The sequence below is a fragment of the Lithobates pipiens genome, unplaced genomic scaffold (assembly GCF_037356315.1).
Source record: "Lithobates pipiens isolate NorthernLeopardFrog02 unplaced genomic scaffold, aLitPip1_a1.2 Scaffold_19, whole genome shotgun sequence".
NCBI classification, from domain to species: Eukaryota; Metazoa; Chordata; class Amphibia; order Anura; family Ranidae; genus Lithobates; species Lithobates pipiens.
In genome coordinates, this window is record NW_027507764.1 from 205,346,496 (window position 1) to 205,358,792 (window position 12,297).

Sequence of the window (12,297 nt, forward strand, 5' to 3'; positions counted from 1 at the left end):
TCCTATTTGTGGTGGAGTGACCTTTTTAAATGCATGAGACAGGACATAGAACTGATTTGTGAATAATCTGCATGACTAATGTAGCAAAAAAAGAAGAAACGAGTCATAAAATAATAGATGAAAACATATTTATAAAATAAATAACTAATACAATGTATTTTATTTAGAGGGATAAATAGTGATCAGTATACAAAGTCAACACAATATAATATCGTGTATGTTATGTGAGTGTAATATAATAAAAACATATTTTACAGCTATTCGGTTCTACATAATATTTAAAACCCAAAAAGTCCACAAGATGGCATTACAGGTCTAAAATTATTTTATATATCGTTATGTGTATACTACTAATAAAGTCAAAGGAGGGACTAGTAAACCATTTATTTTGTTTTTGGAACTGTACAAAATGATAATTATGTCTAAGCTATTCAGGGTCTGCAAGGCTATTTTATATAGCGTTATGTGTATAGTACTAATAAAGTCAAAGGAGGGACTAGTAAACCATTTATTGTGTTTTTGGAACTGTACAAAATGATAATTATGTCTAAGCTATTCAGGGTCTGCAAGGCCTAATGTGCAGTTTTTTTTGGCTTTAATATGTTTGCACCGAATGTGTCCGTCTTTCTCAGCTCATAATATTATATGTTATATTAAAGTGTTCTTTTGCTTGCAAGTGGTGATTTCAAGTTCAGCCTTTAATGTGACATGCGAGTATATAAAAAATGCACTCAGTATCTATTTTCACTAACATTCCTGCTTCATTTAAAAAAGTAAAAAAGGAAAACAAATTATGATATAAGGGGAAATTGCAAACATAAATAATAAAAAGGAATAGTCTACTTTATTAAAAGTAAGCTCCAGGCAAATAGGGAGCCTCTACTAAATACTGAGCAAAGGGCCTGAATACTTAGGACCATGTGATATTTCAGTTTTTCTTTTTTAATAAATCTGCAAAAATGTCAACACTTCTGTGTTTTTCTGTCAATATGGGATGCTGTGTTTACATTAATGAGGAAAAAAATAACTTAAATGATTTTAGCAAATGGCTGCAATATAACAAAGAGTGAAAAATTTAAGGGGGTCTGATTACTTTCCGTCCCCACTGTATATATATATATATATATATATATATTGTGCATATTCTGTGTTTTTAATTAAAGCTTGCCAAATTACTTTAGCATTGCTCTGCAACTATTTCACTGTTATTGTATTGCTTCTATTGTAATACATTCCTAACATATTTATGCATAACATGTCATTATTTTATTATATTGTTTCTCCTTTCATTTTCAGACATTGCCATGGGACCTATGGACGGTAAGATTTCCCTTTATGCTTTAAAATGTAATGTTGTGTGTGTAATTAAAGGTACACATCATTTAAATACTCATATTTTGCATTTTAACTAATGTAGGGGCAAACTTCTTGCCTATCAGTCTAAAAACACAACTTCGCTCTTCCATCAGCAAAGAATCATTTTGGCCCAGTAGCTGCATGTTCATGGCACAGAGGCTCATTGAACAGGATGAGATGAGAATGCAGCAGAATAGTTTTTTTTTGTTTTGTTTTGAAAAGACTGTGAAAATAGTCTACAACCCCTTAGCTTTGGTGCTGTCTCTGTCATCCTTACAGTACTAAAGCAAAATAGACCATTCACTTTGCAAAATAAGGTGAACTTATCCTTTAAAATGTGACGGTTGCATTGGTTTTCTTTTTTCAGGCTAACATGTTCTGCATGTACAGAAAAAAAACATTAATTCTGTCAAATTCAGTATCTTTAAACCTTCCTACGTACTTAGCTAACATCACAAACAACTTTCTCAGCTCTTCTGTGAACTACAAAGCAATGCCTGTCTTTGTATTGAAGATGAGGAGATGGGGAAGGCATTTATAGTCCAAATAAGGAGAGCAGCTCATGGTGACAATGCTGCTCCTTCATATATACAGTGCAGTGAGTGTGCAGTTGTCACCCTAGAATAGGAAATGTATTATTGGCTGGGTCACCAAGTGAAAATAAAGTAAAAGAAACCTGAGGAAAAAGAAAACAAATGCAGCCACCACATCTAAATAGTGGTGTGTTATAATATATACTTTTTTTAGGTTAACTGCAGACTTTCAGCTTTAATTTGAGGGTATGTACATCCAAATCAGGTGAACAGTGTAGGAATTACAACAGTTTGTATATTTGCCTCCCACTTTTTAAGGAACCAAAGGTAATGGGACATCCATCAAACTTTCACTTTTTAATACTTGGTTGCAAATCCTTTGCAGTCAATTACAGCCTGAAATCTGAAATGCATAGACATCACCAGACGCTGGGTTTCATCCCTGGTGATGCTCTGCCAGGCCTCTACTGCAACTGTCTTCCGTTCCTGCTTGTTCTTGGGGCATTTTCCCTTCAGTTTTTTCTTTAGCAAGTGAAATGCATGCTCAATCGGATTCAGGTCAGGTGATTGACTTGGTCATTGCATAACATTCCACTTCTTTCCCTTCAAAAAACTCTTTGGTTGCTTTCACAGTATGCTTCGGCTCATTGTCCATCAGCTCTGTGAAGTGCCGTCCAATGAGTTCTGAAGCATTTTTCTGTAAAAATTAGCAGATAATAGTGCCCGAAACACTTCAGAAATCATCCTGCTGCTTTTGTCAGCAGTCACATCATCAATAAACACATGACACTACCATCACCATGCTTCACCGATGAGGTGGTATGCTTTGGATCATGAGCAGTTCCTTTCCTTCTCCATACGCTTCTCTTCCCATCACTCTGATACAAGTTGATCTTGGACTCATCTGTCCATAGGATGTTGTTCCAGAACTGTGAAGGCTTTTTTAGATGTTGTTTGGCAAACTCTAATCTAGCCTTCCTGTTTTTGAAGCTCACCAATGGTTTACATCTTGTGGTGAACCCTCTGTATTCACTCTGGTGAAGTTTTCTCTTGATTGTTGACTTTTACACACATACACCTACCTCCTGGAGAGTGTTCTTGATCTGGCCAACTATTGTGAAGGGTGTTTTCTTCACCAGGGAAATAATTCTTCGGTCATCCACCAGAGTGGTTTTCCGTGGTCTTCTGGGTCTTTTGGTGTTGCTGAGCTCACTGTGCATTCTTTATTTTTAAGAATGTTCCAAACAGTTGATTTGGCCACACCTAATGTTTTTGCTATCTCTTTGATGGGTTTGTTTGCTTTTTCAGACTAATGATGGCTTGCTTCACTGATAGTGACAGCTCTTTGGATCTCATATTGAGAGTTGACAGCAACAGATTCCAAATGAAAATAGCACACTTGAAATTAACTCTGGACCTTTTATCTGCTCCTTGTAAATGGGATAATGAGGGAATAACACATGCCTGGCCATGGAGCAGCCAATTGTCCCATTACCTTTGGTCCCTTAAAAAGTGTGAGGCACATATACAAACTGTTGTAATTCCTACACTGTTCACCTGAATCGGATGTAAATACCCTCAAATTAAAGCTGAAAGTCTGCAGTTAAAGCACATCTTTTTTGTTTCATTTCAAACCCATTGTGGTGGTGTAAAGAGCCAAAAATATTAGAATTGTGTCGATGTCCCAATATTTATGGACCTGACTGTATATGTAACAATAAAGCATTAATGTTGTTGCTTTTTGTATCTGCAGACAAGCAATGAACTAGTCCAGCCAGTAAGTATTTTGCACAACATGAGTGGTAATCAAAAATATTATGTATGTTACCCTGTTTTTTCCCATACATTCAAGTCCTATCATTTTATGTTAATTAAACATGCATTTCTATACCTTTTTCGTTATTGCCATAATGTTCTCATTTTTTCTCATTTCCTTTTTTGTCTGCATAAAGCCCGACTCCTCAAACAGTCTGTCAATATATAATCTGGCCTTAACTGAGACTCAAGTTTGTGAGTCTGAAGAATTGAATATATCAGAAAATTATGTAGATCTTGGTAGATTAGGCCTTGAGAGTAATAGAGACAGGCAGTATGAAAATGAAAATTCAGATGTTTCCTGGGAAAGGCAGATAGACTTTGTTTGTCATCAGGAAGTCTTCCCATCAGAGATAAGTGAGGAGAATGTGGAGGATGTGGAAGAGGAACAAGCTATAAAAGAAATGTCAAATTGTGACATGGTATTGATGAGTGATGATAGTGTATTCGAAGATATCCAGTACAAAAAAGAAAACGAGGACACTGAAAATGAAAATATGACAATAACACATCTTGATGTATGTGAAAATGAACCGACAGAAGACATGAATATTTCTAAAGTGGATCTAGAAGATATTGCAGATACAGTCCAAACAGAGGAGGCGGAACATCTAGATTATTTTATATCCTACAGCGAAACCACCAGCGACATTGAGAACACAGATGCAGATGTCGAAGATGATGAGGGGCAAATGGGATTTACATCATCAGACACCAGTACAAAAGATGTAACTGATGTAGGTTTATTGGAATGTGACAGACAAATAGATACATTGGTTGATGTGCACAAAAGACATGATCTAACACATACAGAAACAAATAAAACAGAATATTTGGTGGATGATGACACTTTTGTTGAAGAGTATAATGGTGAAACAGAAAGCTTAAGGTACTCTGTTGAAAAAAAGGAGGTGTATACTAAGCAAGCTAGAGCAGAACCCACTGAAGCCTGCAACAACATGTTTCAAGAATCAGGTGACAAAATAAATATACACAAAAGTGACCTTTCTTGCAATAACACAAATACTCATCTTATAGATCAGGAAGGAGATGCACTAGCTAAAGGAGATGTAATTATATCAGACACTGGATTTAAGGGTTGTCTTGACATAGACAGTGACAAGATATGGCCAGAAAACTGGGATCCAAGCTATACTACAGATTCATGGGGTGAGTCTTATCTAAGAGACTGCCAAACACATGAATTCTCGGTCCCAGATATAAATTTGGCATGCATGAATGAGGTCTGGTTTTCACAAGCCACTGATAATTTAGATAAAAATGAACAGACATTGGCTGAAAATGAAAACAAGACACAAAATATGTCTGTGAATGAGCCTTGCGCCAATTATCATGAAACAATCCATACCAGTCCCCAATCCATGTTTTGCATAAGAAGCTACAGAAATGTTAGCATTGAGCGTCCTTCTAGTCCCAGGGACAATGAGACCAACAGCTCAGATTTATCAGAAGATGAAATTGCTAACCGAAGATATGGATTTCTCTACCAGGATCTAGACCATGATAAAGAAGAGGTATCTCTGCTTTCCCCAGTGTGTAGATTACTAGAGATAAAGATCCTTCATGGTACTGGTCCCTATGCTTTATACCCTTTTTACCACCTTTGTAGCATATTGCAGTTTTTCCTTTTAGTAAAATAAAAATATATATTGAGTAAACCTAACACAAGTGGGCTTATTTCATAAAGGTACAAGATGATGTGCAGTCACTCCAACCAATGACAAATTAGCTTTGATTATCCTGGCCTATCTGGACTACTAATAGATTATGCACATCATAGAACTTTGTTTCAGTATTCACTGCACACAAATATATCACATGGGAGATTTGATTTAGCTATGTACAAAACACTACATTCAGTAAATATTCTGAAAGGAAATGTGTAAATTATTATAGGGCCTAAGTCTCTGTAGATGAGCAATATGCCATATTCCTAAGTGTTTGTTAAACACTGTTTCCAAAGCATTATTCTGATGACGTAGGAACAGGGGTTGTAAAGGTTGTGTCAGTAAACAGAACCATGAAAAGCCACCGTCTGCTCTTTTTAGCAATGAGTCATATCAAGTCTCACATCAGTAGCCATAGGGCCATCAAGTTACTTGTAAATATGTTCTGTAATTCCTTCACTTTTCTTTCAACCTTAAACAGTTTGATTTTTACATTTGTGTGGGTGGAGATCCACTTTTTTCCAGCCTCCCCCCCTCCACTAACACATTTGGCACTTTGTGGGAGGAGTGGGTACCTGGTTTTGACAGGTACTCGCTCCTACTTCCAGCTTAAATCTAGGAGCATATTCATCCCCTCCTCCTTCCCCACATAGCCTTCTGGTACATGCACAAAAGAATGCACAGAAGGCTTCACTGCTGATTTCCCTTACCTATGATGTTGGCGCGATTGAAGAATCAGCTCGGATGCTGACATCGCTGGAGTCCTGGACAGGTAAGGGTCCATATAATAAAAGTCAGCAGCTACAGTATTTGTAGCTGCTGACTTTAAATTTTTTGGGAGTCTGGAGCTCCTCTCTAAAATTTTTATTTCAGCTTTAGCTAGAAAGGTCATACATTTTGACAAACGAGTCATAGTTTTACCTGTGAGTTCTAGACCTAACAAATGAAAAACAAAAAGCAGTGGAATTACATGTTCCAAATTATAGCATTGGAGAAAAAATATTCTTTTTATTTAGGACATGTGTCCACTTTTAGAAAGAAGTTACATTTTATTTTGAAAAAGAAAATGTGAATCTATACAGATTACCCGCAGTTCTTCGATGAGTCTTCATGCAGACTTTAACATTCATAATTCCCAATGCATTTCCTGTTAGAACCTTTAGATATAGAACCTGCTTGTGACCATACATAAATCACATCCTCTTTCCTTGAACCTCATCATGGTACTTCATCATCAGTGACAATTGTAAATGGTAACATTGTGCTTTTCTATTTCTTTCAGGCATCCAGTGGTGCTTTCAATGGATTCACACAGGTAAAACCCATTTCCAGAAAATGTAAAATATATATATATATATATATATATATATATATATATATATATATATATATATATATATATATATATATTTTTTTTTTATCAATCACTATTCAGAATAGCAAGAATAATGTATCAGCAAGGATAGAAAGCACACCCCAGTTTTGATTTTTTTTAATATGCAACTACAAAAAGGACCTAAAAGTTTCCATTTGGGTTTTAGAAAATTTCAGATTCATGCCTGGTTCTGGTTTAGAGGTACTGTATCTCAAACACCCATTTACTGTGGTGAACATCACATTTATAATCTATAAATATTCCCCTAGATATGCTTTAAAGCAGAACTCCATTTTTAAAATACAGTTTTTTGTTGTTGTTGCCTGCATGTATTTTTTTTAAGCTATAAATGGAAAGTAGAAAGCACCTACTGAAGCATTAGTCGTTGCACTAAATATTACATTTGGTGTTACTTAGCAACAGGGTGAACTAATGTAACAGGTACAAAGAAAGTGATGAATAAATAATGTAATAATTGTTCTTTGTGATCAGTTGTACTGTAAGACATGATGTTAAGCTGGTTAAGGGTTATAAAGGGAAGAATACAACCCCTAATGTAAACTAAAAGCATATTTAAGAGAGATGAGGAGATCAGCAGTTGCATAAAATCAGGGGAGATTTTTTTAATTTATACACACAACTTAAAACAAAGACAATTGCTTGTATGTTTATAGATATAACCTTAGTGCCTGCACCCTGAAAAAAAAAAAAAACATATTTAGCTATGATACTGTATATGTACTTTATTGTTAATGCAGACTATAGTAGAGTACACACGCATGTCTAATCAGAGCTTCAACACATGTAAGTAAACATGGAAACCTCCATGCACAGATTGTACCGATAGATTAGAGCCTCAAGTCCCCACTGGGGTGAATGGAGGTTGCAATGCTGTGCAAATAGTTGTCAAACTCTGAAGGTGTTTTTCTGGGTCATTACATGAACATCAGCAAATAACATCATGACAAAGTCATGTGACACAAGAGCCCAAAATGTTAGGGTTAGCATCACTTCTGTTCATATATAAAATTATATGTTACATACACTACTATTATTTGTTTACTATTTTTGGAATTGAAAATCTTTAATGGTGAGCTGTATCCATTGAAACTGCAATAAATATACATGCTTCACCTCAAATAAATAGCATACATATACTCAATGCTGGGACAAGGTCAATCGGTGCCCAGGGCAAAGATGGAAAACTGCACCAGACCCTCTCCCCATTATGTGGATAGAGCTCGCCCACCTCCTAGTGGTAGATGCGTATAGACCAATGTTCACCAGGAAAGGGGGGTAGGGGTGAGCTGGGGGAATCATTGCATTATGTGGGGGGGATGGTACTCGATGTTATAAGCTGATAACAGAGGAAGAGGCTGGGGGCGTCACCAATAGGGATGAGCCGAACACCCCCCGGTTCGGTTCGCACCAGAACTTTCGAACGGACCCCACGTTCGTTACGAACGTTAGAACCCCATTGAAGTCTATGGGACTCGAACGTTCGAAATGGAAAGTGCTAATTTTAACGGCTAATATGCAAGATACTGTCCTAAAAAGGGTTTGGGGACCTGACTCCTGCCTCAGGGGACATGGGTCAATGCAAAAAAAAGTTTTAAAAACGGCCGTTTTGGCGGGAGCACTGATTTTAATGACGATTCAAGTGAAAAAAAAAAGTGAAATATTCCTTTAAATATGGTGCCTGGGGGGGGTGTCTGTAGTATGCCTGTGAAGTGCCACGTGTTTCCCGTGTTTAGAACAGTCCCTGCACAAAATGACATTAAACGGAAATAACACCATTTAAAACTGCTTGCGGTTTTAATGTTATATCTGGTTCCTGCAATATGGTTGAAAATCATTGAGAAAAATGGCATGGGTAGCCCTCCCTGCCCATTACCAGCCTATTTGGGTCTTGTACGCATATTAAGGGGAACCCTGTACCCATATTAAAAAAAGGAAAATGCGTGTGGTCCCCAGGCCCTATATACTCAGAACAGCAGTATACAGGCGGTGCAAACAAGACAGGGACTGTGTAGGTTTGTTGTGTTAAGTTGAATCTGTTTGTAATTTTAAACTGGTACATTTTTAAAGTGTAGCTCCAGTCAAAAAAACTATTTTTAAGCTTTTTGGAAAACATAGGGAAGTGTTATCACCCCTGTATAATTTGTTTTGTCGTCCATCTTTTTTCATCTCACTTGCTGCTGTCTGATGTTTGTAAGTTGGATGTTTGAAAGTAGGGGCCTGCCCTATATGCTCTGCAGAAATGGCGGAACAAGGTGTTGGTTTTGCCACAACATTGTAAGCCCTCAAAGTGACTCTTGGTGGGCGCTGGAGCGCCCTGCTGTGAACGATTATATCAAGAATTGTAATTACATGCCATTGTTGAACAGTGGTAGAAAAATCGACCTTTGGTGGTTGTGGTGCTGGTGCCACAACACTATAAGTCCTCACCGTTACTCTGGGTGGGCACAGGAAGGGGCCCTCCTGTGAAATATTATATCAAGAATTGTAATTACATGTCCCTGTTAAACAGGGGCAGAAAAATTTGGCCTTAGGCACTGGTGCTGGTGCCACCACACTGCAACCTCTTCCATATACTCTAGTTTTTTTGCTGGAATTAGCCCTGCTGCAAAGCATTGCATCAAAAATTGTACTTAAACGCCCCTGTTAAACAGGGGCAGAAAAATTGGGCCTTAGGCTGAGGTGAATATCGCGGTGTATACTGCGGTCAGGGCACGGAGACAATAACCAGAAAACAGCAGAGATAAAGGGGTATATACAGATGTATACTGTGCTGTGCTGGAGGCACACACAACTTCCAATAACTCCTGCAGATGGCAATTGGGCTCAAATAGAGAACAGCTATGTAGGTGGATTATAGCGGTATGTACTAGGTACAGAGCACGCAAACAGCACGCACTATCTCCTAACACTACTGACTGCAAGCTCTATTATTAAAGCTGGATCACTAGCTATATAGGTGAGGTGAATATCACGGTGTATACTGCGGTCAGGGCACGCAGACAATAGCCAGAAAACAGCAGAGATAAAGGGGTATATACAGATGTATACTGTGCTGTGCTGGAGGCACACACAACTTCCAATAACTCCTGCAGATGGCAATTGGGCTCAAATAGAGAACAGCTATGTAGGTGGATTATAGCGGTATGTACTGGGTACAGAGCACGCAGACAGCACGCACTATCTCCTAACACTACTGACTGCAAGCTCTATTATTAAAGATAGATCACTAGCTATATAGGTGAGGTGAATATAGTGGTGTATACTGCGGTCAGGGCACAGACAATAACCACTACACAAGAGCAAGATAGGAAATCAGCCAAAAACGATCGGTGTGTAACTGTGTTGAAGGTACACAGAACACCCACTGCTTCAGATGCCAACACACTACACGAGGCCGCCTCAAAGGCGGCCTTATATAGTGTGGGGCGTGCACTACACAGCCTGAGCTATGATTGGCCACAGGCATCCTGCCTGTGGCCAATCATGGCTCTCCTCGCTGCTGGCGCTGCGATTGGCCAAGCATGCGGGGTCACAGTGCATGCTTGGCCAATCATGAGCCAGCAATGCACTGCGCCATCGCAGTGCATTGTGGGCCGTGCACGCCACACGAATTTTGACGCGAACGGACCAAGAGTTCGGATTTCGCCGAACGGACGAACAGCCAATGTTCGAATCGAACGTACGTTCGACTCGAACACGAAGCTCATCCCTAGTCACCAAGCTCAAATATTAGTTAGTTTGATACGTAGTGTGATCTTATGGAGAGAAAAGTCCCCAAGGTGCTGGTAGGGCTCCATTGGTTATAGAAGGAGGGGGAAGGTGTCCAGGCTGATCTGTTGATGGTAGTGCTGTAGCGATGAATGGTGTTCATTTGAGTCAAAATCTGGGGGCCATGCTATGTCTGGATAAGCTTGCAACAAGCTCTTTTTTGTCAAGTAGAGATGTAAGGTCTAATTTCATGAACTGTCGGTGGGAAAGAGGAGGGCCACTTTTTGAGTATAGTACATCTAGCTGACATGAAGCAGGCTGACAGCCATGGTTTGTTGCGCTGAGGGGATTTTGGCTGGGTGGTCAATAGATTTGAGATAGGGGTTTCCAGGTATCCAAAGAGCAGAGGGAAAATGTCTTTAGTTGGTATACGACCGGTGACCTTGAAAGCAAAATTCTCAACTTGGTTCCAGAAATAGGAGATGTGAGGGCAGATCCTGAGTCTGTGGAGCAATGTTGATTTTTCCTGGTCACTGTATCCAGTTATGATGCGGTTTACCGCTTCTGGGTAGTTGAGATCCGAGTTCCAAGAAGCAACAGATGTTACCTGTAGGGGTTTGCTGAGGCCTGTGTTCAAAGGTTTGTAAATATATATGTATAATGTATAATAAATATGTATAATGGTTATAGGGCTAGATTAAAGAGAAGTGGGGAGAGGGGACACCCTGCCTGGTGCCTTTGTGATGTTTGATATTTGAGTTTTTGAGATAAGGCAGACTGCTACAATGATAGCTGTAGGTGAAGCATACATAGAGGCACTTGGGTGAAGGATGGGTCAAGAGAGGCCAAAATGTTGTAGAACTGATGAAAACCAAGGAAAGCCAACATTGTCAAAGGCTTTTTCTACGTCAACAGAAATTATGGCTACGTCCTTGCTGATGTTTGTCCTGGCGTGTTGGAGAACAGTAAAAACTTTTCAGATATTAGAGGACTATTGACCTTGAGTGAAGCCTGCCTGAGCTGGGTGAATTAGGGTGGGCATCATTTTGGCCAGCCTGTTGTCAATGATCTTTGATAAGATTTTAGAGTCTGTTTAGGAGGGAGATTGGCCTGTAGGAATTAGGTTCTGAAGGGTCTTTCCCTTTCTTGGAAATCAGCTTAATATGGGCCTGGTATCCGGATGCAGGCTCCTTCCTGTAGAATTGCCTGACAGACTTTCACCAGAGTTGGGACCACTGTTTATGCCGTTAGCTTGTAGAAAACAGGGGTTTCTCATTCACAAGGGAGGAGATTGTCTTGTGGATTTCTATCTCAGTGATCGGAGAGTTTAGTTGAGAGAGGAGAGTGGGGTCGATTTGAGGAAGGTTGACCTCCTTTAAGAAGTCCTGTACAGCATGTGTATAAGTGGGATCTGGGCTGTACAGAGAGATGTAAAATTGTTCAAGGATGGTACAGTACTAATATTGGTGGGGGAGGAACATGTGTTTCCTTAAGTGTCTATACTGAAGTTATGTGGGTGGGAACGTGGGCACCCTTGCACAGCCTTGCTAGCAATTTCTTTGACTTATTGCCAAATTTGTGGTACTGTAAATCAGAGTGAGACTTATAGATGTGTTCCTGGGCATTTGCCATCAAGAGTTGCGGTGCATTGGGGTATTGTTTCGCGATAGCAGTGCCTGGGTGAATCACAAACGGTCGCTGGCTTCACAAAAGTTTTCAAGGACCTGTTTTTTATGCGCGGTGGCAAAGGCTATTATCCTACTACACAGGAGAGCTTTGCCCGCATCCCAGAACAGGTTGG

General features: G+C 39.2%; 1 protein-coding gene across 14 annotated transcripts in view; it reads left to right on the forward strand.

Moving 5' to 3' along the window:
- The window catches only part of AMPH (amphiphysin), a 301,464-nt gene that overhangs the window by 242,791 nt on the left and 46,376 nt on the right, over positions 1-12,297 (forward strand). For 10 of the 14 annotated variants that reach the window (XM_077491634.1, XM_077491643.1, XM_077491639.1 and 7 more), the window contains 3 exons: positions 1,297-1,320; positions 3,643-3,666; positions 6,675-6,707. In XM_077491634.1, the coding sequence (XP_077347760.1) occupies positions 1,297-1,320; positions 3,643-3,666; positions 6,675-6,707 (81 nt within the window). Of the gene's footprint in view, positions 1-1,296; positions 1,321-3,642; positions 3,667-3,841; positions 6,643-6,674; positions 6,708-12,297 lie in introns of those variants that run through there. The other 4 variants (XM_077491630.1, XM_077491632.1, XM_077491631.1 and 1 more) reach the window with 4 other exon arrangements.